Raw genomic sequence first — 22,358 nt, forward strand, 5'->3', positions numbered from 1 at the left:
TTTCACAAGCGCAGAACTCTGCTGCTGTACACATCCTAGAAGATGTACCCAATGGAATTCTTCATCTAGGAATATTAGGAGGTCCATGGTAATGGGGTGCCAGTATAAAATTCTGCATGAAATAAACAGAGATGAGAGGCTAGGGAGTAGATTTGATGACCTAAGAGGCCCCTTCCAGTACTAAGGTCCGTGGAAATCTATGTAGGTCCATCTGCCTACTTTTTGTCTATGAGAACTTTGAAAATCCTAGGGACTATAGAAAGCATTGCGTGTCCATCCCTAGTTTCTTGCATTTATCCAATTTAAACTTATAGGACCTCATAGAGTCTGAGTTGCAAATGTAATTTAAGACACCTTATGCAAAATACATTATGACATCATTAGACTAGATAAACTTAAGCATTAAGACTCCTGGAAATGGTCAGTTGAGGTAATTCACATAGAAGTATTATTATCCAGGAAGGTACCACATTTACCAAAACCCAAGGTGACTTCTAATTTAAGATAACCCCTGCCAACAATTATAATTTTCTATGTATAGAATCTAGCTATTAGAGGATTGTCTTTAAATTTTTTGCCCTACCACCACTGTTCTGGGGAAAGCAATAGCGAGAAGGCAGGAAGCCTGCCCCCTGCCTGCTGCCCTGCCACTTGCCTTGCCCTTGGCACCTGTGCCTCCTGGTGCCTACCCCTTTGCCTCCTGTCCCCTCTGGCGCCTGCCCCTGCATGGCCTGTCTTCTGCATTGCCTCCCCTTCTGCTGCTGCTTACCAAATGTGATGGCTCTGGCCCAGGGCCCAGAGCCCAGAGCCCAGAGCACATGGTACCTTCAGCCCCAGCCCTGGCTGGGCAGCAGTAGCAGCAGCAGCTCCAGCTCCAGCTCTAGCTTCCCTGTTTCTGTGCAGTCTCCTCTGTGCTTCCCTCCCCACCCCCACACCATGCAATCTCCCCAGTGTGCCTACCCCACCACCACGCTGTCTCTTCCCCCCACCATCCTGCATGTCCCTAGGGCTGTGCACTGCGTGGTGTCCCCTATGTCTCCCTGCCACATGACACATCTTGAGCCACCCTGGCCCTAGCCAGGCAGTGACATCAGTGGGAGCAGCTCTTTCTCTGCTACTTAATTCTAAGATGAGGCTCCCCACCCCACATATTGAATGAGTGGTAGGAAACCCCTCCCCCCCTATCTTAGATTTCAATAAATATGGTACTATTGCACATGAGTGTTTTAGTGGAAAGAATGATGCATGAAAATTCACCTTTCACGTTGCAGTAATAGCCTTAACTCTGACTCACATGACTTACTAATAAGATCTTTCAACATTGTTCTAGCTTGGTTTCAGAGTTATAAGAAAGTAAAATACAAGGGAGCAAAAGGAGTTAAACATCCCTTAAAAATAAAGTCAATAAGAGATTTCCACTGTTAGGATCCCTTAGGAAGGATGTCAGTTTAATTTACAAATACCATTAACAGCCTCATAAAAAATAAACATCCTTTTTATTCATCTCCTTTAGGGCAAAAAGGCTTTTAACTTCAATTCTTAGCTGAATTGTAGCAGCTCCAGGTTCTAGCTGAGGCTGATCTCCCAGCTTAGATTAAGTTGGGAGGGTTCTTGGGAATGGAGTAAGGTCCCATGGCTAGAAGCTAAGCTAAGCTCTTATGCATCAGCAAGCATCCAAGATGGTGTGAGTTTCTGGGTTATGATGTGCACCTAGACCAGCAGTTTTCAAACCATGGGGTGTGTTCTCCTGGGAGGGCATGAGGAAATATTGGGGGAGGTGCAGTGCAGGGGAGTGCAGGCAAGAAGTTTGCCAGGAGCCGGTGCTGCTGCAGCCTCACAAGCGGTTGCAGGGGTGGGGAGCCCTGGGCAGGATCCACCAGCAAGCTGTTGCACCTCCAGGAGCTTGGTGCACTGGACACGCAGCCTAGAGCTGCAGTGGGGCCAAGGCAGGAAGAGCTTGAACCATGGTGGGTGGAACCCACTGAGCTGAGCTGAGCCAAGCCAAGGCGAGCTGTGGCAGCTACTAGGATGAGAGGCAACCTGTGCCTGGCTGCACTGCTCCTCTAGGATGCATGTTGGGGTGCGGGGAGCACAAACCAAATTGAAACTCAAAGTGGGGCTCAGCTCAAAAAGTTTGAAAACCACTGACTTAGACTAAAGCAAGCCCCTGAGCTATTTGAAACCAACTCACAAGGTAAGTTCTCAAGCAAAGTCACCTTTCCATAGCTAAGATGCTGGCCTGTTTTGCAGCCCATAGCTTTGTTTCTAATAGTTTCTGACTCATCAGCTTTCCTTCTTAATTTGAAATGGAATCTTTCACTCAGCAATAACTTTTCTCTGCTCCAACTCCTCTTTCCCTTTCCCTTCATATATACCGGTCCTTCAGCAACACGTTATCTCAAGGTAAAAATACCTAGTTTATTCTTACTATCTATTCCTTTTAGAGAAGAACAATTAGAAGGAACAGAAGAGAAAACAATCCACATCTGTATGTACCCCACTCACCTTAGCTGTTTTGCTACTGATCTAGCCTCAGCAGGGTAAGGTATTCTGTCACAAAGCAACATGCCCAAAACACTTCACATAATGCAAGGCATAGCTCTATTACCGATGTGGATGCTGAATGTCTGTGAGCAGATTATGTGCTAGGCTGAAGGGAAAAATTCACAGGATTATAGAGTATGAACCTACAGACGACAGAAGCAAGAGTGTGATTTCCTTTTCTCACTCCAAATAGTACTGTGCTTTAGTTGCCATTGGCTCAGGTAACTGGGATTCTTTGTGGCATCAAGCACTGCTTTATGCCTGTAAGCGTTTCACAGTCTTGCTAGGGATAATCTCAGTAAAATGAGTATTATAATGCACACAGGCAAGGGTGAAAGAATTAAGGATTTACAGGCAATCTTGTATTTTCATCCCTTCACTTTAAGGTGCTTAATCACTCAGTCTTAACATTCTCTTCATGAAAGTTTTTGTGAGAGAATATTGAATCATTCATCAACCTAGCTCTAGGCCAGTGAAATCTTTCTGTATGAAGAAGAACAGGCGTTGTGCTGGCAGTGCAGCAGAACTTTCTGATACCATATAGTTGTTTGTCTTACTGTTTGAACTGGTGGCAGGTTGCCATATTTTGAGAGACTGTTTCTGCCATTTCTTTCATTTTTCCCAAGGTTATATATTTTCTTCCCTTCTCCCTTGCATTTAGGATCTAACCTTTACTATTCCTGATAATTTCAGGAAGCATGCTGCTTGAGTTTCTTTGCATCTGCACATTAATGCAATATATATCTCTCTGTCTCAATTCCCTTCTGTAACACTGATAGCAAAATCAGTCCTCCTTCAGGTTCCAGTGAGCCCTATGTCTCGAGGTTTTTATTTCCACTTTGTGATCACTGATTCACGGTGCATTTCACTTCTTGTTGTCTTGTCTTGTGCTTCATTCTGCAGAATATTGAGTTCTTTGGTTCTGTATGTGTTAAGTCTTACTGAAGTTAGCAGACCTATTTAAATACTTAAACCCATGCTTAAGTGCTGTCCTGAAATGAGGTAAGCACAGCATCTGGTGGGATTCAGTCCCTCTATAGATTCATTAACCATCTTCTCTTCTAATTCTTTATATGCCATACATTCTCACATACCACATCCCTCCAAATGAAACACACCCCTTGTTTATTGAAGGCAGAATGTAGAAAACGTGATTTTTCCAGAATCATGGCTGACTGTGTGACATTAAGTCTTTTTGGAAACACTGAGTGTGGCATCCAAGTCTGGGTGAGGCAGCAAGAACCACCTGGTGTGGCAGGACAGCAACAAAGCTAGGCCCCAGACCTAGCTTTTCTTTCCTTGCTGTTTGCAGCCCCTTGGAAAAGTGGCAACCATAAGTCACAGTGTTTGCTTGCTCTATTCTACCCTGCTTCTATTTCAGCAAGGAAAATCAACTTCCCTGCTTAAAACACACACCCTAAGTTTGGAGGCCAAATTTTAGGGGGAAAATAAATACAGTACTTACCAGTTCTCCTCTTTACATCTCTTTACTCATCCAAGCCCAGTTCTTCCCTTCACGTCCCCCTTTTGGACACCTTGCTCTTGTTTTGTACCCTGTTTCACATCATAGCAATGGTAGCTTGTGCTTGTACCGTATGGTTATGGACATATTCTTTCAGTGCTATTATGAGAGCTCATAGAGACTTGAAAGCATGAACTTGTCTTTGAAGGCCATTTCTGTGCAAAAGTTAATAGAGCTAAGTTCATGGCATGTGAAGCTGCTCATTTTGATTCTGTGGGTAAATTTTGAACCTATGAACTTCTAGTGAGTTTAAAATGAATTCAGAATACATTCTGCCATCCCTAACATAGACAGCATTTAGTGTAATACACATCTGTTATTATTACAAACAAAAAGTTGCTGTTTTTACTCCAGTGCCAAATGAGGCACAAAAAAACAACAGCTGTTGCTATTGCACAACCAAACACCCCCCCCAATTAGTCTTGCTTAGAATAATAAAAACCTCAGACATAAAACTGAAAACCTCATAAAGAAGAAGAAAAATCCTAGAAAATAAACAGACTCAAATATGGTCTGCTTATAAATATTCATGGAGAAAAATGGGATCACATCATTTATCCCATTCCTAAGGGAACACTCAATGCTAACGAACTCGTGGAGCACATGTTAGCAATAATGGGCTTCCTTATTCTGCAAGACAAAAACAGGATCCCATGCCAACATGGTGGCTCAAGTAACCAGCCTTAGCAAGGCTGCCTTACAGATTCCAATTTCACTTGAATTCCTGCCACTTCCAGCCTGGTTGATGATTTTAGTTCTTTTACTGAGGATACCCAGAAAAATCTGTGGGTATTCATCTCATTAATTAAAGGTGTTTGACTGTGTTTTACTGTAGCAGGTGCTTAATAGGATTTACTGGTACAAATCCTAGCATTGGGATTTGCATATGAGAGACCAGTAATCTGCACAAACTCTGTCCTTGCTGCTGATTGCTTCTCTCCTCTGCATGAGCTCTTCTGTACTATCTGGTGCACTGTGTGGAGAGAAAGCCCACACCTATTTGCAGGGAAAAAAGGCATAGTGGTCATGAAAGGTTACTTTTGCCACCCACGTATTAACATTGAAAGCCAGCGCAGGGAAGTAAGGACACACCATGCTTGCCTGTATGGGTGAGCAGGGTGAGTTATACTATTGGGTCAAGGTTACAATACAATTCACCCCAGTTACCACTCAAAAAGCTGCACCATCCAAACTGACATTCTCAGTTTGAAGATGAGTTTCAGTGAATTGGAACAAAGTTAATTGCTCCACTTTATAATTCAAAGAATACACACTTTTTACATGTAATCACAAAGCACTAATTTTGGACATAAAACGAACAAACAAAAAGGCCTGGGCACAATGCTAAATGAGGACCTGAACTTTTGCTCAGTATTACTATTATGAGACCAAACACTTTACCTGAATAAAAGCAGATACATGAAGTTTCATGCCTTTACTCCAGCAGAGAATTTGGGCCACAATTTTTAACTTAATTTTTTGTAAACGGTATCAAAATGATTATCCAAAGAAGGTATTTGAACAACTTGATTTATACTAGTGAGCACTTTCATCTGTAGCTGTAGCAGAATGAATGATTCTCTTTAGTAGGATTTCCCACAAGATGCTCAAGTGACATAAGTGTTCATACGAAGTGTCGTGTATATATATTCTATAGGCATTTAGGAATCTTGATAATACAGAACAACTGCTTTGCTTTAGATACCCCCAAATGAATGAATCCATATTCTCTTTCACTCTAAGAAGAAGGTAACAACAGAGAACCCTTTTAGTATTTTATTTCTTATAGAATAGCCAGGAAACTTTTTGAATAGTTATGTCTATTTTTAGCACCTGATATTTGAAGCTGTAGCCAGGGCACTGAGTTCAAACACAACTTGAACTATTTTCAAAGGCTTATCCAGGCTTACAACATGAAACAATCATTGCTCTGAAGACTCTTTCATTAAATCAGTTTCTCTCTCTCAATTAGGGTAAAATCCTGAACAGAAAAGGATGTTGTCCTATTTGCACTGAAAGTGAGTAAGTTCTTTGTGTTATTAAATTAGTTTTGATTATTTCAGAGAAATAATTAAGAAATGTTTGCATCTGATATCTCTATCTTTGGATTAGGGTGAGGGGTATGGGGTTATGGAAGGGATAGAGTTAATGTCTCCCATACATACACAAATTAAGAAATAAAATGCCCATTAAAAGGAATTTTTAATTCTCAAAATGCCACTATTTTTGTCAAATTAGAGGAAATATTACTCTCTACAGAATATGGTTAGCCTGTAAAATTTGTAGCCAGACTTAATCAAAACAAACAGTGTGAACAGATTGAGGCACCTTTTATGACTGGATAGTTTTTATGCTCATAAATCACATTTGTAGCTATGCAAGCTAAGGTAAGTGTAATCAAACTTTATAATCCAGGACCTTAACTGATGATTTGTGGGCATCAGAAAAGGGTTTAGAAAGGTCAGAGAGGAGGGTGGTGGCAGAGATGGGATGTATAGCTGAACATGGACCTCTTGACTCTATCCTGTGGTTTTATCCCATCATCATCCTTTCCCATCCCTAGTCCCAGTTCAGCAACACATTTAGGCATTGTCTTGAGTTCATCCCTATTCAGCAAAGCACTTAAACGTGTGCTTGATTTTTAAATTTGAGTTTAAATCCCTCTAAAGTCAATGCGGTGACTTCACCTCATTGGAGTCAATAGGTTTAATCCAGTTTTGTCTTGCAGTTGCCTAAATAGGATGTAGGAAAAAGTTAGAGCAATCCAATTGTCCTTAGCACACAAACCACCACACTCACTGAGGGTATGTGCAAATGTTATATTTAGATTGACGTAACTTGTGTTAGGTTGATCTAAATGCCGATCTGTATAGATGTTTGGGGAAACTAAATTGGGCAAAAAAGGGTGGAGCAAATCTAAATGAGTTCACCTAAGGAAGTAAATTTAGGTTGGGAGTGGGTTAGCCTCATCTATTGAATGTGTTTGCATGTGTTTGGAGTGCAGCCCCAAGGCTGGGTAAGCCCAGCTACTCAACCCAGCCTGTGGGCTGTGCTTTTCCTAACACCCCCACCCCAAATGGGCTAGCCCCCAAACTGCTCCCACAGACCCACTAACCCTTTCCCTTCCACAACAGACACACTGAACTTCCTTGTGGACCCATTAACCCCTGCTGCCTGAAATTCCTTACAGTGGATTCCCAGTGCAGCTCCCTGCATACACCACCCCCAATCTGTGATCACACAGGTTAATATAAACCATGTCATTGTAGACTGGGTGTGGCCAACATCAGCACATACCCTGAGTGCCTAGATTCTGGTGGTATATCCATTTAGGATTACAAAGTTTCTTAAGGACCTACAGCTATTCAGATATAATCCTGTTTGCTTACCCAGCTGCCTAACTCCCACTAAAACTATTGCAATCCAGACTGGTCCTGGGAAGATGCCTATATCCCCAAAGGTACCTTGTGGGTTAGACCTGTTTGAAACATGCTGAACTACATTAACATAATTGAATTCAAACATTAAAATGGTGTTTATAGATAAAAATAGGAGCTCAACCACAAAGAAGTGGCTCATTGAAACAGCAACTTCTCTGAGTCATGGAAATATTCTGCAATTGTTTTAACATATGTCCAGTTGGCCTATTATGGTTTGTCACACAATATTCAAGTATAATAGGCAACAAATATAAAGTCTGCCAGGGGCCTTAAAAGCCAAAAAAAAAGCATGGTAGAAGGGACTGCAACCCAGGATGCCCCAATCCTATGTGTAAGAATCTCAAAAAAGAAGTGATTTTGCTTTAAATGTAATTTTTGCATACTTAAAAACAAAGAAATTTTCTGAGTTGTGTCAAAAATGACACATCACTGGTGTGATGAGCTCAGTAACTTAAATTTCACCAACAGTAGTCATTCATTTATTTCAAATCACAGGGTGAATTGAGATGATTGACTCTCTTCTGTGACATTTCTTAGGCCATAATTCATAGTGGGACAATGTTAGTTTTATATGAGAAGAAGAGTTGAAGACTGAGATGGATGAGGCAACACACCATTCAGTATACTTGAGAGCTTCCCTGAGTTGAAGGCAAAGTATTTGTAAATGCAAAGTAGGCTTTTCTCCAAGGAGTGGATAAAAAATGAAGTGGTCAGAAAGTGATATAACTCTTTCAGGACTACTTTTTTTCATTTACAATACATTCTATTCTGAATTTTAAAATGTTCATATTTATATTTACAACAACAAATTAAGATTCAAATGTCTTAATTTATGTAAGATTTCCTAGTGATTTGTACAAGGATTAATTAGGATAAGTATGAAATTAAAGCCAAAGTGCAATTACCAGCCAAAACATGTAGGACATGCATAGTTTTTGCTACTGTTGTATCAGCCATAGTTAAAACACCAGCTTATCTCAAGAGAGATTGTGCCTAAACTTACGCAAATACGTAGAGGAGTTCCTAGAGAAATCATGACCCCTCTGTGTTTGGGGTCTGATCCAACATCTGTAACCCGGGTCCATCCAGGGGTGTGCCCTATTCTCAGTAGGATGGGATGAGTAGGCAGGAGGGGGTGCTGTGAAAGGGAATTCGAGCAGTTCCCTCTTTCCTTTATAGAGTTAGCCCAAGCCCAAAGTTCTTAACTATATATAATTTATTGAGTTATAGTATACATAAACATAAAACTAAATATCATATGCATATATTTACAGTGAACATTAACCAGTAACCAAGGTCAAACCCTAAATAACACTATTTACAACATCACAAAACAACATTTCAATCGCAAAATATAAGATGCAAACATGAACAATCTTAATAACATCTATTTCCTTAATATAGTCCCTGACCCATGGCAAGAGATAGTCCTCCTTCCAATGGGGTCCCTTGGGGGGGGGGTGTCCTGGAAGCACCAGGGGCCCCTCCCCTTAGGGCCTTGACTAGGTGGGGGGGTTGTGGTGGGGCTACTCACCTAGTCACTTCTCTGGGTTTGCTCTCCCCAAATGTCTTTCCCCTGTGGGACCCAAGGACCCAATGACTCACGCTTCCTCAGGTGGCAGTGGTCAGGGCACAGCTCAATGGGGTTTCCTCTGCTGTGCCACTGGGCTCCTCTCCACCCTAAGCTCCGCTCTGGGCACTGAGGGCTCAGCTCCTCTCAACTGCTGCACTACTGTTGCTGGCTTCTGGGTGCGGAGCCTCACGCTGCAGCACTATTTCCCTGTGCCCTGGCTTGGCACTGAGGGCTGTTTTAGCACAGGTCAGGCCCTTCAGGCTCCGGCCAGCTGTCCTCATGCCAGGTGCCTAACCTAAGCAGCCTCTGCGGCTCCCTGGCTCCCAAGGCTTAGGCTTGTGCGCTGCCCTGTACACCATGGGACCTGGCTGCTTACTGGGAAACGAGGCCTAAGCTGCCTTACTGCAGGCCCCAAGGCCCTACAGGGGTTGCATGCTCAAGCTGCCGCTTGCAGCTCCCAAAGACTGGGCTCCATGCACTGAACTGTGCACTGATGGGTCTGAGCAGTCTCACACTTGCTTCTAGGGCCGGGTCTCCATGCACCATCCCTGTGCGCCGTCAACAGCCCGAGCAGTTTCGCACCGCTCCCAAGGCTACTCCTCCAGTGGCAGCTTCAGGAGCGTTGGGCCTATTGCCCACTGAGGAAGAGCTCCCCAGCTTTTCTTAGCTCCGCTCTTCTTGAGTCCCTCGCTGTATCTGCCCCCTTGTGCTGGGCACCCAGCTCCTTTTATATGCTCCAGGGCTCCGCCCTTGAAGTCCTCTGGACCTGACAATTTATAGTCTTCAATCAGTTCTGGGGGAGCTCTTCTTTCCTTGTTACTAGGTATCTTTCCATGCACTTTTGTGGTTTCTGGAACAGATTTTTGTTTGTTCTGTGCAGGGGCTTTTTCCCCTTTTCTCTTGACCATAGTGGCTATTGGGGTTGGCTGAATGCAGAAAGAGGAGCATGTTTTGATATACCAGAGGTCAGTGCACTGAGCATGTTCTTCTGGCCCAAGCTGAAGGGACTTTCTACTTTGATTTCCTTTTGGAAAACTTTGGCAGTACTGACCCCAATGCTGAATAATGAACATCAGGCATAAATTGGCCTTAATCGAAAAAAAATATTTTATTTGTAACAGTTAACTAATAAGTTCTGAGCTTTACAGTTATATAGCCACTATCAATTCCTATCACATACCTTTTTTCATTTCTTCCCCCCAAATTTCTTATGTACCCACCATCATAGTGCAGTTCTGGCCATTAAAATGTTAACAGCAGCCATCTGTAAGTAATTAATGTTGTTATAGGAGCCTTAATATTCCATGATAACACAACTGTGTACAAGGCAAAACTGTATTTTAATGGTGGCCTCTTTACCAAATTGCCTGATTACCTGAGGCTTTCCAAATCCAACCTAGTTTTGATGTGATAGTACATATGCACACACAGTACACAGATTAACACACCAGACCTTTTGATAACTTAGCGGACGTAGTTTCCAAAGGAAAAGCAACACAGGAACTACAAGAACATCCTGTCCACATGGAAGCTGCATACAGATGTTACTAGCCAAGTCCTACAATGTTTGTCAAAACAGTCATATTGTTAAAGGATACATTTTAAAAAATAGGATAAAATAAAAATAGGATAATTAAGCAGTTATTTTTCAAAGAACTTGGTTACAGAGAGAAAAAGAATCTACTCGTCCTAATGTTTTGTTGAATCCTTTTGGTTTAATGCTCTCAAAATTAACTCTGGTTAGTCTTGGCATGCTGTTACTTAAACTCCATGGCTGGTATACAGTTATCACTAATTAAACACAGTGGTCATACCCATGGAAAATTCTACATTTAAGCTTATCCTGCTGTAAAAATGTAATGAAATGTGCTTTTTTGAGCCTGATTTACAAAAATCACCACTGACGTAAATTCCATAAATTCGTAATCCTATGTTACACCAAAGACATTTTAAGTTAAAAAAAGTCACCAAACTAAATTCAAATAATATTGACATTCTGATCTCAGCTCCAGACCAAAAGCAAGGAAATTTGGAATTAAGGTTAAATCTTTGTTCTTGACACAGAAAGACTGGTGACACTTGCTAGAGTTATACTGTAGGGAGGCACTGTGAAAGCTTCTTCTGATGGTTTTGTAAATGCATTTTAATCATGATATAATCACTTCCACTGTTGTAAATTAGTGCCATATCCCTCTGTGCCTCTCTTTCCTCAGACTGCGTACCATGATTTGATGTGTGCAGCTTTATGAAATAAAGATTTTTTTAAAGTCCCCTGTGATCTTGTAATGCAAAGTACTATATGGCTAGGGACAGACATTACATATAAACCGGTTTAAGTGATCAGAAACTGGTTTAAACCTGTAATAGAACAGATGTTCAGTCCACATAAACCAGTCTGAAAATGGCTGAAACCTGTCTGACATAAAACTGGTTAAATATTGTATCAGAATTAACTGATTTGGCTCAAACCAGTTTATGCAATGTCTGGTTTAAGATAAACCAGAGTCCCCCAGCATTCCAACATGCTCTTGACCTGGGTGGGGCTCTCTGCTTCACAGCAGGGCAGGCCCCTCCCTTCTGTGTCTGCCTGGCTTCTCTATGCTAAACTGGGATTATTCCCATTCCCCCTCCGTCCCTCTGCTTTATGCAGACACATTAGCTAGCAGACCACATGTTGGCTACAGTCCCTGCTGTGGCAGATGACTGGCAGACAGCTTTTTTGGAGCTAATCAACAGGTAGCTTAATGTCCTTCCTTGGAAATGCTATTTGAGAAGAGCTGTTTGCTCCCCTCCCTCCCTCCCTCCTCCTTACACTCTCTGCTAAGCACATATTTCCCCCTATCTCTGCCTTGCTGAGAGGTGTTTGTGTATTAGTCAGCAGATCACATGCCGGGTCTGTGCTGAATCAACAGATAGGTAAGTGTCTCTGTTTTCTTAATGAGGCAATAAATACAGAGATAAGGGTGATAAACACTGTTATCAGCTCCGCTGCTTGCTTGCCTGTCAGTTTGGTGCAGACAGTACAGTATACAGAAGCAGGGAGGGAGAGTGAAAAGCACCAGATCATCAACAGATGCATACACTGCACACCACCCCCTGCCCCTTCCCTCAGAATACTAGCCCAGGGTTGTGGCTGGTAACACTTCTGCCCCTTGAGTAGCCAGTTCACACCCTTCCCTAATCAGACCCTTGCTGGGGCTTGGCCACAACCCCCACAGTTTAGCTCTGTGGAAGGGCAGGGAGGGCTACTCTAGCATTCCTGGGCTTCCAGCCTGAGCCACTGCAGGCATGTGCCTGAGTTTTCCTCAGTCTGGAGGGATTGTCTGTATGGTTGGAAACTGGTTCAGCCTAGCCAGGTTAGACTAACCTGACAAGGTTGAATCAATTCAGGCTCGGGCTTTTTGAAGACAATTTATCATTATTTCATCATAAGTCTTTTCTGGGCAGAATCATGCCCAATCACCCTGTGTTTTGGTAGCTGACAATGACCTGTAGAGGCTAGATTGAAGTCACCAAATTCATGGCATTTGTGACATGTCATATTGGGGCCCAGATCTCTGGACGTAAAAGCTAGGATCTTAATATACTCCAGCACATTGCTTCTTTGTATTCTTTTTACAGTAATCATTGTATGCAGGAGTCCTTTCCTTTTTTGTGTCCTTGGCCAGGTACAGACATTACACTTTTACCAGTATAAGTGATCAAAAATCGGTCTATGCCTGTAACAGAACAGAAGTTCAGCAAACAAAACCAGTCTATACTCATAAGAGAACAGAAATTTGGTAGAGAAATTAGCTACTGGTTTAAAGGGCAAATGTGTGTTCTGTTTGCTGATCTAAACTACACTACTTACAGAAAATCATGTAACTTAAATTGATTCTAGGCTTTTTGAATGTGTGTACCTAGTCCTTTTGACAGGAGATTTAGCAGAATATATAGATTTGTTGGAATCCGACATTGCTGCAGTATGAGCACTTCTGCTGTGGCCTTTAACTTATGACCTAGGGGTGTCAACCAGGCACCTTAGTACCTGCAACACCCCAGCCCCCTTGCACAAATTATCATTTTAGAAAGAATTATATGATGTGGTTGCCTGTGAAAACAGGAGATTGGACTTAATAATCCATGTTCCTTTTAGTCCTATCTCCTGTGTTTTACATTTCCTCTTACAGAAGTAAAACATCAACAAAATAGACTGAGATGGTCCATATATCTATGCCTTATTTGCAGTACTGCACACGATTTGCCTCTTCAGCCTTTTCAGCTATTACATATACCATATAAATATGTATTTAGATCAATTTGAATAGCTAATTTATTTATGAAATAGACCATATAATCCATATAATCTCATGCAGAGTTTTTGACACAATACCTTGTAATGTATATTATATCAAGCTGCATTGTGGAGCAGTTAAGATGAAAGTAGTATATGGATATGTATTTTTAAAGAAGGGGTAATGAAATTCTAATATGAACTTTCTGTAGCTAGTTTTTAAAACTTAATGAATATGCCTAGTTTGATTTAAGGCTTAATTCAGAATTTGGGATCATTACAACCAAAGTTTCAGTTTGAGTTTAAAAAGCTGAGTTCTTTTTGAGTTATAGATGTGCAAACAAATCACCCTTAAGTAGTAAACTTCTATTTTTTCCTCCCTCATTTTACTTAGAAAATGTCTAAATCAATTTTAATTATAATTTAGTGTATGTTTTCCTTGGCTTCTCTTAACTAGCTACAAGCCCAGAAGAGTGTGACAAGACATCTGGACATCTTGGACTTTAGTTGACTGCTCTGGAGTCCAAAAAATCATGGAGTGCTAAATTTCCCATTCTTCTCTACTGTTGGTCTCACCCTCATTTTGTGCAGATAGACTGATTTGGAAATCTTGAGCTCTTCCTCTTTAGAATGCCTGTAGCTACTTTCCCAACATGATCAATTTTTAATTTGTATATGAACCACAGTATAGAAGGCTAGCAAACAAAGAGGTTTACAGTACTCTCTTCAGTGAGTAAATAAATAATTTCACTACAAATAGTAACAACCTACACTATGACCTCTTGACTTGCAGATGTTAGATTTGGGCCAATGTCCTATTTGATTATTGTTGCTATTAAAGGGTACATTTTCAATCTTTAGGTGAGTGGAGGCTGAGCAGGTTATGAAAGTCACTCACAAAGGCCAAGCTTTTTGACTGTATTGTTTCTCAAAAATGTGAATTAAAACATATTGAGCAGCTGTCGTTTTAAGCCAGCAATCTTGAAAATAAGGTCACTTTTTTTTCAAAGAAACTTAAGTGTTAGATACCCACCTGGAGGTTCAGTGGAATTTGATCACCTATCTGCCTTATGTTCCTTTAAAGACTTAGGAACCTAATTTAATTTTCCCCTTGTTGAAAACCTTGGTCAGTTTTTTAGTGAGTGTGGATGTCTGTGCATTCATGCAAATATGTGGGTGAACTTAGAAGAGCATTCCTATACTTCACAGATTTAGGCACTGGTACATCAACTGTGTGAGATCAGTATCTCTGTAGAGCAGGGATGTCAAACTTGTTTGGCCTCTTGGACCAGATGAATGGCCCTAAGCTGGTTTGTTGGTTAGACTGGGACCAACACCCTGTAAAGTGGCTGTGATGCTGAGTCCAGCCCTTACAACATATGTATCATATATGGGGCTGTCACAGGGCACAGACTACCTGTGGTGTGCAGGTTGGACCCAATGCTACAGGGGATCAGTGCAAGATGCTGCCTGCATCCCCTGTACACAGTGTGCTCCAGGCCAGTATGTTCTGCCCATGGTGGGAAGGGCTGGACTGGCTATAAAAGCTGCACACAGCACATGGCTGGCAGTGGCACATGCTCCCTGTGGTGCTCTACTGATTGGCCCTGCATGCTGGCTCTGGGTCAAGTGGAGTGCACACCCCCTGCCAGCCACCTGTTCTGTATGCAGTACCACATGAAGCATGTGCTGGCCCCAGGGCTTGCTCGGCATGTAGTCCCTGGGGTGGCATTGGGCAAGCGCTGCCCACTAGGGCTGTGCGAAGCTTCGGTCACTGATTTAATTTGGAAGAAAGTCAGTGGCCAAATCTCCAAATCCAAATAAAATCAGGAAACACATTGATCTCTACAAATTGTATTGGAAGCCTCCAAATCAATTCAGAGAGATTCAGAGAGATTTGACGATTTTGCCATAGATACAGCTTTATATGTTTTTTCTACATACCTTGAGGTACCGGGCACGGCTCATGAACACTGAGATGGTGGGGTGGATGGAGCGGCTCATGGGAGTGCGGGTAGGTCCCCCATGCTCTTGGCGGCAGACCCGGAAGTGGGTCCACCGCCAAGCACTCAGGGGACCCCCCCTTCTCCCCAGCTTGGCAACTGATGCCTCCTGGGTCTGGAGGGGGGGCACCCAGGGTTCCCCCAAGGCCGATCACGAAGCCAGCGGGGCCGCCAAGCATGAGGGGGACCCCCCACACTCCTGTGTGATGCTCCATCTGTCCCACCGTCTCAGCATTCGTGAGCCGCACTGGTACCTTGAGGTACGTAGAAAAAACTTACAAAGCTGTGTCTATGGCTGAATCGCTGATTTTCCAAATCATAATTGAATCTTCAGATTCAGATTTGGCCAAATTGAATCGGGACAGTGAACCAAATCAGTAAACTGAATCACTGTCCCCCGAACTGAGCCAAAACCAAATCCGAATCGAATACTGCCTACTTCGCACACCCCTACTGCCCACCATATGCGGGCTGGGCTTGGCGATACACAAAGTACAGGGGGTCCACGGCATGGGCTGCATGTGGCATCTCAGATTGATTGCCTATCCTGCCTGCAGTGTGCATGGCACAGGGCTCAGCCCATGTACCTTGTGTAATGCATGGGGCCAGGCCAGCACATAGAGTCAGTTCAGTGACTTAGGGGCCATATCACGTGGCTCCATGGACTATATCTAGCCCATGCGCTATATGTTTAACATCCCTGCTGTAGAGGGTTCCTCATATACTATGTTTTCTATGTTTTCATTGCTTGCATTGGGTTTAAGGGACAGCCAAGCAGGAGGGACATCTTTAAAAAGAAGGCACATAAAACAACATGTCTTTGAAACTCTTTTAGGAAGGAAAGAAGAAACCTAAAAATATCTCAAAATCTTTTTATGTCATCTGCTCTTTGCAGTCCTGCTACACCCTGTACTTAAGGTTTCCTTTTAGGACAACAATACAGTACTCACTGCTGGCAGTTGTCAGAGCTACTGCACACGTGCATATGAACTGTTAATTTTTTTCCCCTTGCATGTGTACTTTAAATAGTTTTCTTATAACTCTTTTGAAAATGTGCTACACAAAGGTACTGAAGTATCTGTTAGTTCAGACTCTAGGTAACTGCTTTTTTCTCTTTCAGCTATGAAAGTAAACAGAAGAATTTGGATCAGATATTGAACTGTTCAATCCAAAACACATTCTTTTTATTTTAACTGCACTGCATCAAGATGACATATGATGTGACACCACATAACATAACATAAAACAGCATTAGTCTACATAACACATTAGAAATTAAAAATAAATATTTCTTTTGGATTTCATTGGTGCTATCAATTTAAACTGGCACATCTCTAAACGATGTTTGTTCCACATGTCTTGACACTTAACCACTTGCTTAGGTGAAGAAAGAAAGACAACTCTGAGATATATTAGGTAATAACACATACAATATCCCTATATTCTTGGCTCCCAGAAACTCAGAAAAAAAGCAGTTCTTTTCACTGATTTTTTTCATCTTTGTTTGGATATTTTTGCTGATGATTTCCTCACTATCTAATATGTTACTTGCATGCTTTAAAATAAAAAAAATAAAACATTCCCAAAATAAAATATGAATGGAACAAATAATTAAATACATATTGAATTCCTTTATGCAAAAATTAGACTGGTATATTGGGAAATTGAGACAATAATTTAATACTTACTAGTAACCTAATGCTATAATTCCTGACATCCATAACATTTACTTTTATTCAGATTTATTTAGAGATATTAATTAATCCTGTGAGGTAACATCCCAAGTTTCCTGATGGGAGAACTGAGGCAGAGTGCTAGGTGCATTCATTTTCAAAAGTGTACGCTTCAAAATTTGCCCCTAATTTTGGTACAGAAGAAAAATATGCCCCTAATTTTGATCCTTCAGTATTTGGTTGCAATTCCATGGGTATGATTTCCAGACATGCTGAGCAGCTACAACAATGATTTCAGCTGAAGATGTAAGTCTTACCTTTCTGTGGAAAAGAAGTTCAGGGTCTCCTACTGGGAAACCAAACATAGTAACATTTGACCTAAAAAACATACTCAAGGTCTTAATGGAAAGGGAGTATATATGGCAAAGCCAAGAGTAGAATACAAGTGCCCCAGCACCTGATTCTGTGGGTGTACTACCTGGATGCTGCAGGGCATGTAAGCTCAGATGGAAGCAGGGTATATTAGCCCAAGTCAAGTACAACGCTAACATCTACACTACTTCGGTTACTGGAGCTAGTGGCTAAATACAGACAGTTAAAAAGCCTGTGGCAGAATCGATTCAGTCTTTGCAGGTTAGTCTAAACTGCACAGATTAAATTGAAACAGAAGGGAACAGACATTTACCTTCGATTCAGGAAATGCAGCCAAATGCCTGCAATGGCTCAGACCACCAACCAAGGGGTGCTAGAGTACAACTCTCTGGTTGTGTGTTCACTTTATCTTCCTCCTGCCCAGGAGGTCGCTGGGATCTGCAGTCCAAAATCAGAGTAGCAGGACTCTGCAGGGTTGCTCATTGCTACCTTTTCTTGCTTTCACGTGCCTCTGGGATTTGTAGTCCACAATCACAGCCAGCAGTAAGTAAGTTTGAGTTGGGAAGGGGTGTTTAACTCCACTCCTTGGCCCTAGACCTCAGTTGGATTTTGCCTGGAGGGGACAGTCCCCACCCTGCAGACTGGGCTGCATCCCCAGCTGAGCTTACCTTGTTCACCCTGGTCAACCAGCCCTCATTGCTCCAGCTAGGGAGCAGAGGTCTGCAGGGCTAGGCCTATTCTCTGGAGCAGACAGCACAACTCACCCCAGCCCAGGGTTGCAAAGCATGGGGGACTGTGATTTAACTTGAACCAGGAAGGGGCCTGGGACGGAAGTTTCATAAACTGGTTTGACCCAAATCAGTTAAGTTTGACACTACATTCAACCAGGTTTATCTTAAACGAGTTTCAGCCATTTTGACACTTGTTTATGTGCACTGAGCTTCTGTTCTGTTACAGGTTTAAACCAGTTTCTGATCACTTAAACCAGTGTATGTGTAACTTCTGTCCCTAGCCAGTGTGTTCAGAGTTAGCTCAGGTATATGTACTTGATAATTCATCATACCATGTAGACACGATTTCACCCAGAAGGCCATTCTGCCTTCTAGATTTGCCAGTAGACATGGATTTACTACTTGCACCATTTCTGGAGAGATTTTTTTTCTGCCTTTTAACAGATAAATATCATTTTTATTATTTACTCACTTCCAAATTTTAATGAGTAGTTCTTGTGTTACTGTCTCTTTCCTATGGGTCATATTTTCTTCTATACCAACTTCCCTCCCTGAATGAAGGCTATATTGATCCTTCAAAAGTACTGTATACCTGTACTCAGATGACTGACAGTCTATGTGCCTGCTTTGAGGTAATTCCTAACAGGAGCAGCAGTTGTCAGATCGTATTTGTGTTGTTAGAACTCACTGCTGTATCAGAAACCCTGACATACCTGAGTGAAAATCAAACATGTTGACCATTTCCCTGGATCACAATACACCAAAGTCTTCTCCATATCTCTTGTCAGTCATAGCCTACAAAAAATGAATTGGAACTTTATTTAGAACCCTCTATGGGGCTGTTAATTGACTGTTTTCTTTAATTGAGTAAGTGCACACACCTGGGTACTCTCATTCCCACCTTCATTTATTTGGCAGTCGCTTGTGTATCCATACTCTGAGACTGTCGGCTTCTTAGTGGAGGGATGGTCTTTTTGTTGCATGTTCATGCAGTGCTGAGTATCACAGAAAACAACTTGTCCTAGTCTGTGACTGGTTTCCACAAGTGAAGTCATCGTCATTATCAGGTTAGAAAAAAATTGGCCTTTCTCCTTTTGATTTTTTTACTTCCCTATCATGCACAGCCAGAAATTTGCTCCAAATTTGTAAGAATTAATATGCAAGTGTACCATAATATTAGGTATTTATCAATTCATCACATGCTTTTATTTTGTATCCAGAGAAGCCTTTTACCCAGTATCACTGCAAATAAACATAGTAAAAAACAATGGTGAATAAATCACAAATAGAAGCAATGGTTTATAAAATGTATATAATATCATATAGAGCAACCGTGTAAACATATTCAATTTCATGGCTTACTATTAGGCAAGATTTATGGTATCTGTTGATGGAGCAGAGTAAACTAGCCAAAACAAGCCAGAGAATCTGGGCAAACATCTCTAGCTATATAATGTATACATATGTAATTAATATAAATACATAAACCTATGTGGTCAGATCCAGGTCTTACTGAACTCAATGGCACAATGCCCATTGACTTTGTCAGGACTGAAATGTAACTCATATTTAGGGACATCAAAAACATGAACTTCAAATAGCCCACTTGTGTGCATATGCACATATGTGTGCATGCACCGATGTATGTGTATTTTTTAACATTCTGTATCTCTGTTAGTGTTAATGCCTTAGGCCATGACCCTACAATAAATTCAGTGTGTTCAGACTCTTGTGCCTATAGAGTTTTGCTAACATTCACTGGGCCCTGCATGGACACAAGGACTTGCCTACACTGATCTGAATACCAAACCAAGACTCACAATGGCTAGTACTTAAAAAACTTAATAATCTAATTTAAATTGTAATAATATAATCTCTACATCTTGTTTAGATCCTTTAAGACTCTTAGTCTGAGTGATGAAGGTAGCCTCATTGGAGTTTTAAGGTAGCCTCGTTGGAGTTTTATTTTCTTTTTGTACTATTTTTGCTCTAACCCTCGCTTACCAGTATAATGTTGGTATTGAGCATCCTAACCGTTCAAGAACCTTTACCTTAGAAGAAAAAAAAAAAAATGCAAGCTTTCCATTCTACTTTTTTTTTCACAAAATTTTTTATCAGGTGCTCTCCATCCCCAAACAATGTTTACCAATTACTACTGTTTAAACTTCAACTGGTCTTGATGGTGCTTTTGTTTCTCACTCACCTGCAGAGCCTGGAGTTTGCACTGTATTTGGAGACCCCCACTACAACACTTTTGATGGACGGACATTTAACTTTCAGGGAACATGTCAGTACGTTTTGACGAAAGACTGCTCCTCCTCTGCCTCATCCTTCCAGGTGCTGGTGAAAAACGATGCTCGTCGGACCCGATCTTTCTCTTGGACAAAATCTGTGGACCTTGTGTTGGGCAGAAATATGATCAGCCTCCAGCAGCACCTTACTGTGAAGTGGAATGGGACCCGGATATCACTCCCTTGCAAGACACCACAATTTCAGATCGACTTGGATGGTTATTTGCTGAAAGTAACAACCAAAGCAGGTGGGGCTAAAAAGAATGTGCTTGCTCTAAGTCTGAAATGTTGGCATAAGCATAAAAGATGTGGTGCCTCTAGTGAACTCACCAAATGTCACAATTCTGGAATTGTGAACATGAAGAAATCAAAATAGATTGGTAATAATTATATTTATACTTCCCTAGAGCTTGATGTCTGACTATCTCAAAGTGCTCTATTAACCTCACACTCCTGATGCATGTGTACAGAAATATTGATATGCAAATTTAGACTCAGATAGAACAACTTTTAAAAATGTATTTATTTCTGCAAATGGGAAACAAGTGCTACAGTACATGAGTACATATGTGAATTTAACTTCCAGTAATTTCTAAATGGTCATCATTTGATAGTAACCAATAACACCAAACAACAGGAAATTGATTCTCTAATATGACCTTAATTTTTCCAATCACAGCAATAAATCATACCCTTTTTCTGTGTGTGATATGTATAAAATCACAATTCTGCACCTGCAGTGAATGACCAGGAAAAGACTGAATGATCTGCAGGTGCAAAAATCACAGAAACAATTCACTGGGGATGCCCACCAAAATACATGCCTCAGTTTGAAAACTGGTCCCAGGATGCTGTGTAATATTAGCTTGCAGGATTCTCTCTCTGTCCAAATGAGGGCTTGTCAATGCAGAATTGTGATTTGGTCTTCTGTTATAGAAGTGGGAGAAAATGGGAAAATTCAGAACATCTGGTACCTTTTGTGAAGGAAAAAGGAAGGGAGAGAGAGCAGACTCTCAGGTCTGTAAGGTCCTGGCAAAAATGTTAATTGTCAAAATACTAGACCATGGGGCTTACATGTGTTTTGATAAACTGTTCTGAGACTATAATGTTCTGTTGAAGATAAATACTGAGTGGAAGTAAAGAAATTATGTATTAGCATGTGTCAGGTACTTCTGCAGTCCAGGGAGATTTCACTTGTACAGTGAAGTACTGTTTCAGTGAGAATAATATTTACTGTTAATTCAATTAAATGCCATGTAAAACGAGTGAAACCAATCTCTCTTTAAAAAGTGGTAAGATTACAGACATAAGGTAAAGTCACATTCATTATCTGGAGCCATTTTTTAGGGATACCCTACAACCCACTGCTGAGTTGAGAATTTATACACCTCTTCATGTATCCACTGGAAATGTAACCCTGCATAATGTGGATCCCAGCTTTGAGCTTGCTCTTCAAAATGGCAAGGCAGATTTTTGTGGCTGTCTGTAAAATGCACACAAGATAACCATTATTCCCATGTTCTAATTAAAAGCATCTTGAGGGTTTCTCTTTGCAGCCAGCTGAATACTGCAAGTTGTAGTGATGTGGAATTCATTAGCCAACCACAGGCCAAAGCGACGTTCTCAATCAAATTTGACTGGCAGCTAATGCTGCTGCTACTCTGTTAATTGCTGGGATAAGCCCAAAGAACGACTGCATGTAACCCTCCCACCCCGTGTTGGCAGATGCAGCGCAAACATGGCATATGACAAAATACCAAGGAGTATGTAATCACCACCAATTATAGTTTAAATAATTCTTCCCCTTAACAGTCACGGATCAGATTCCTTTTACTGAAAGCTTCACTAAGAGCCAATTTCTCTTTGCCTTGGCACACAAAGCTTGAAAAGCAATTGAACTGCATGGCTCCACTTTGGTGGGGGGAGGACAAGC

At 41.5% G+C, this 22,358-nt stretch overlaps 1 protein-coding gene across 2 annotated transcripts in view; it reads left to right on the forward strand.

Moving 5' to 3' along the window:
- Positions 1-22,358, forward strand: part of BMPER (BMP binding endothelial regulator) — a 220,837-nt gene that overhangs the window by 120,590 nt on the left and 77,889 nt on the right. For both annotated transcript variants that reach the window (XM_019538495.1, XM_019538505.1), the window contains exons 11-12: positions 6,039-6,084; positions 20,344-20,673. In XM_019538495.1, coding sequence (XP_019394040.1) covers positions 6,039-6,084; positions 20,344-20,673 — 376 coding nt within the window. The remainder of the gene's footprint in view (positions 1-6,038; positions 6,085-20,343; positions 20,674-22,358) is intronic.

The sequence above is a fragment of the Crocodylus porosus genome, unplaced genomic scaffold (assembly GCF_001723895.1).
Source record: "Crocodylus porosus isolate Cpor-Errol unplaced genomic scaffold, CroPor_comp1, whole genome shotgun sequence".
NCBI classification, from domain to species: domain Eukaryota; kingdom Metazoa; phylum Chordata; order Crocodylia; family Crocodylidae; genus Crocodylus; species Crocodylus porosus.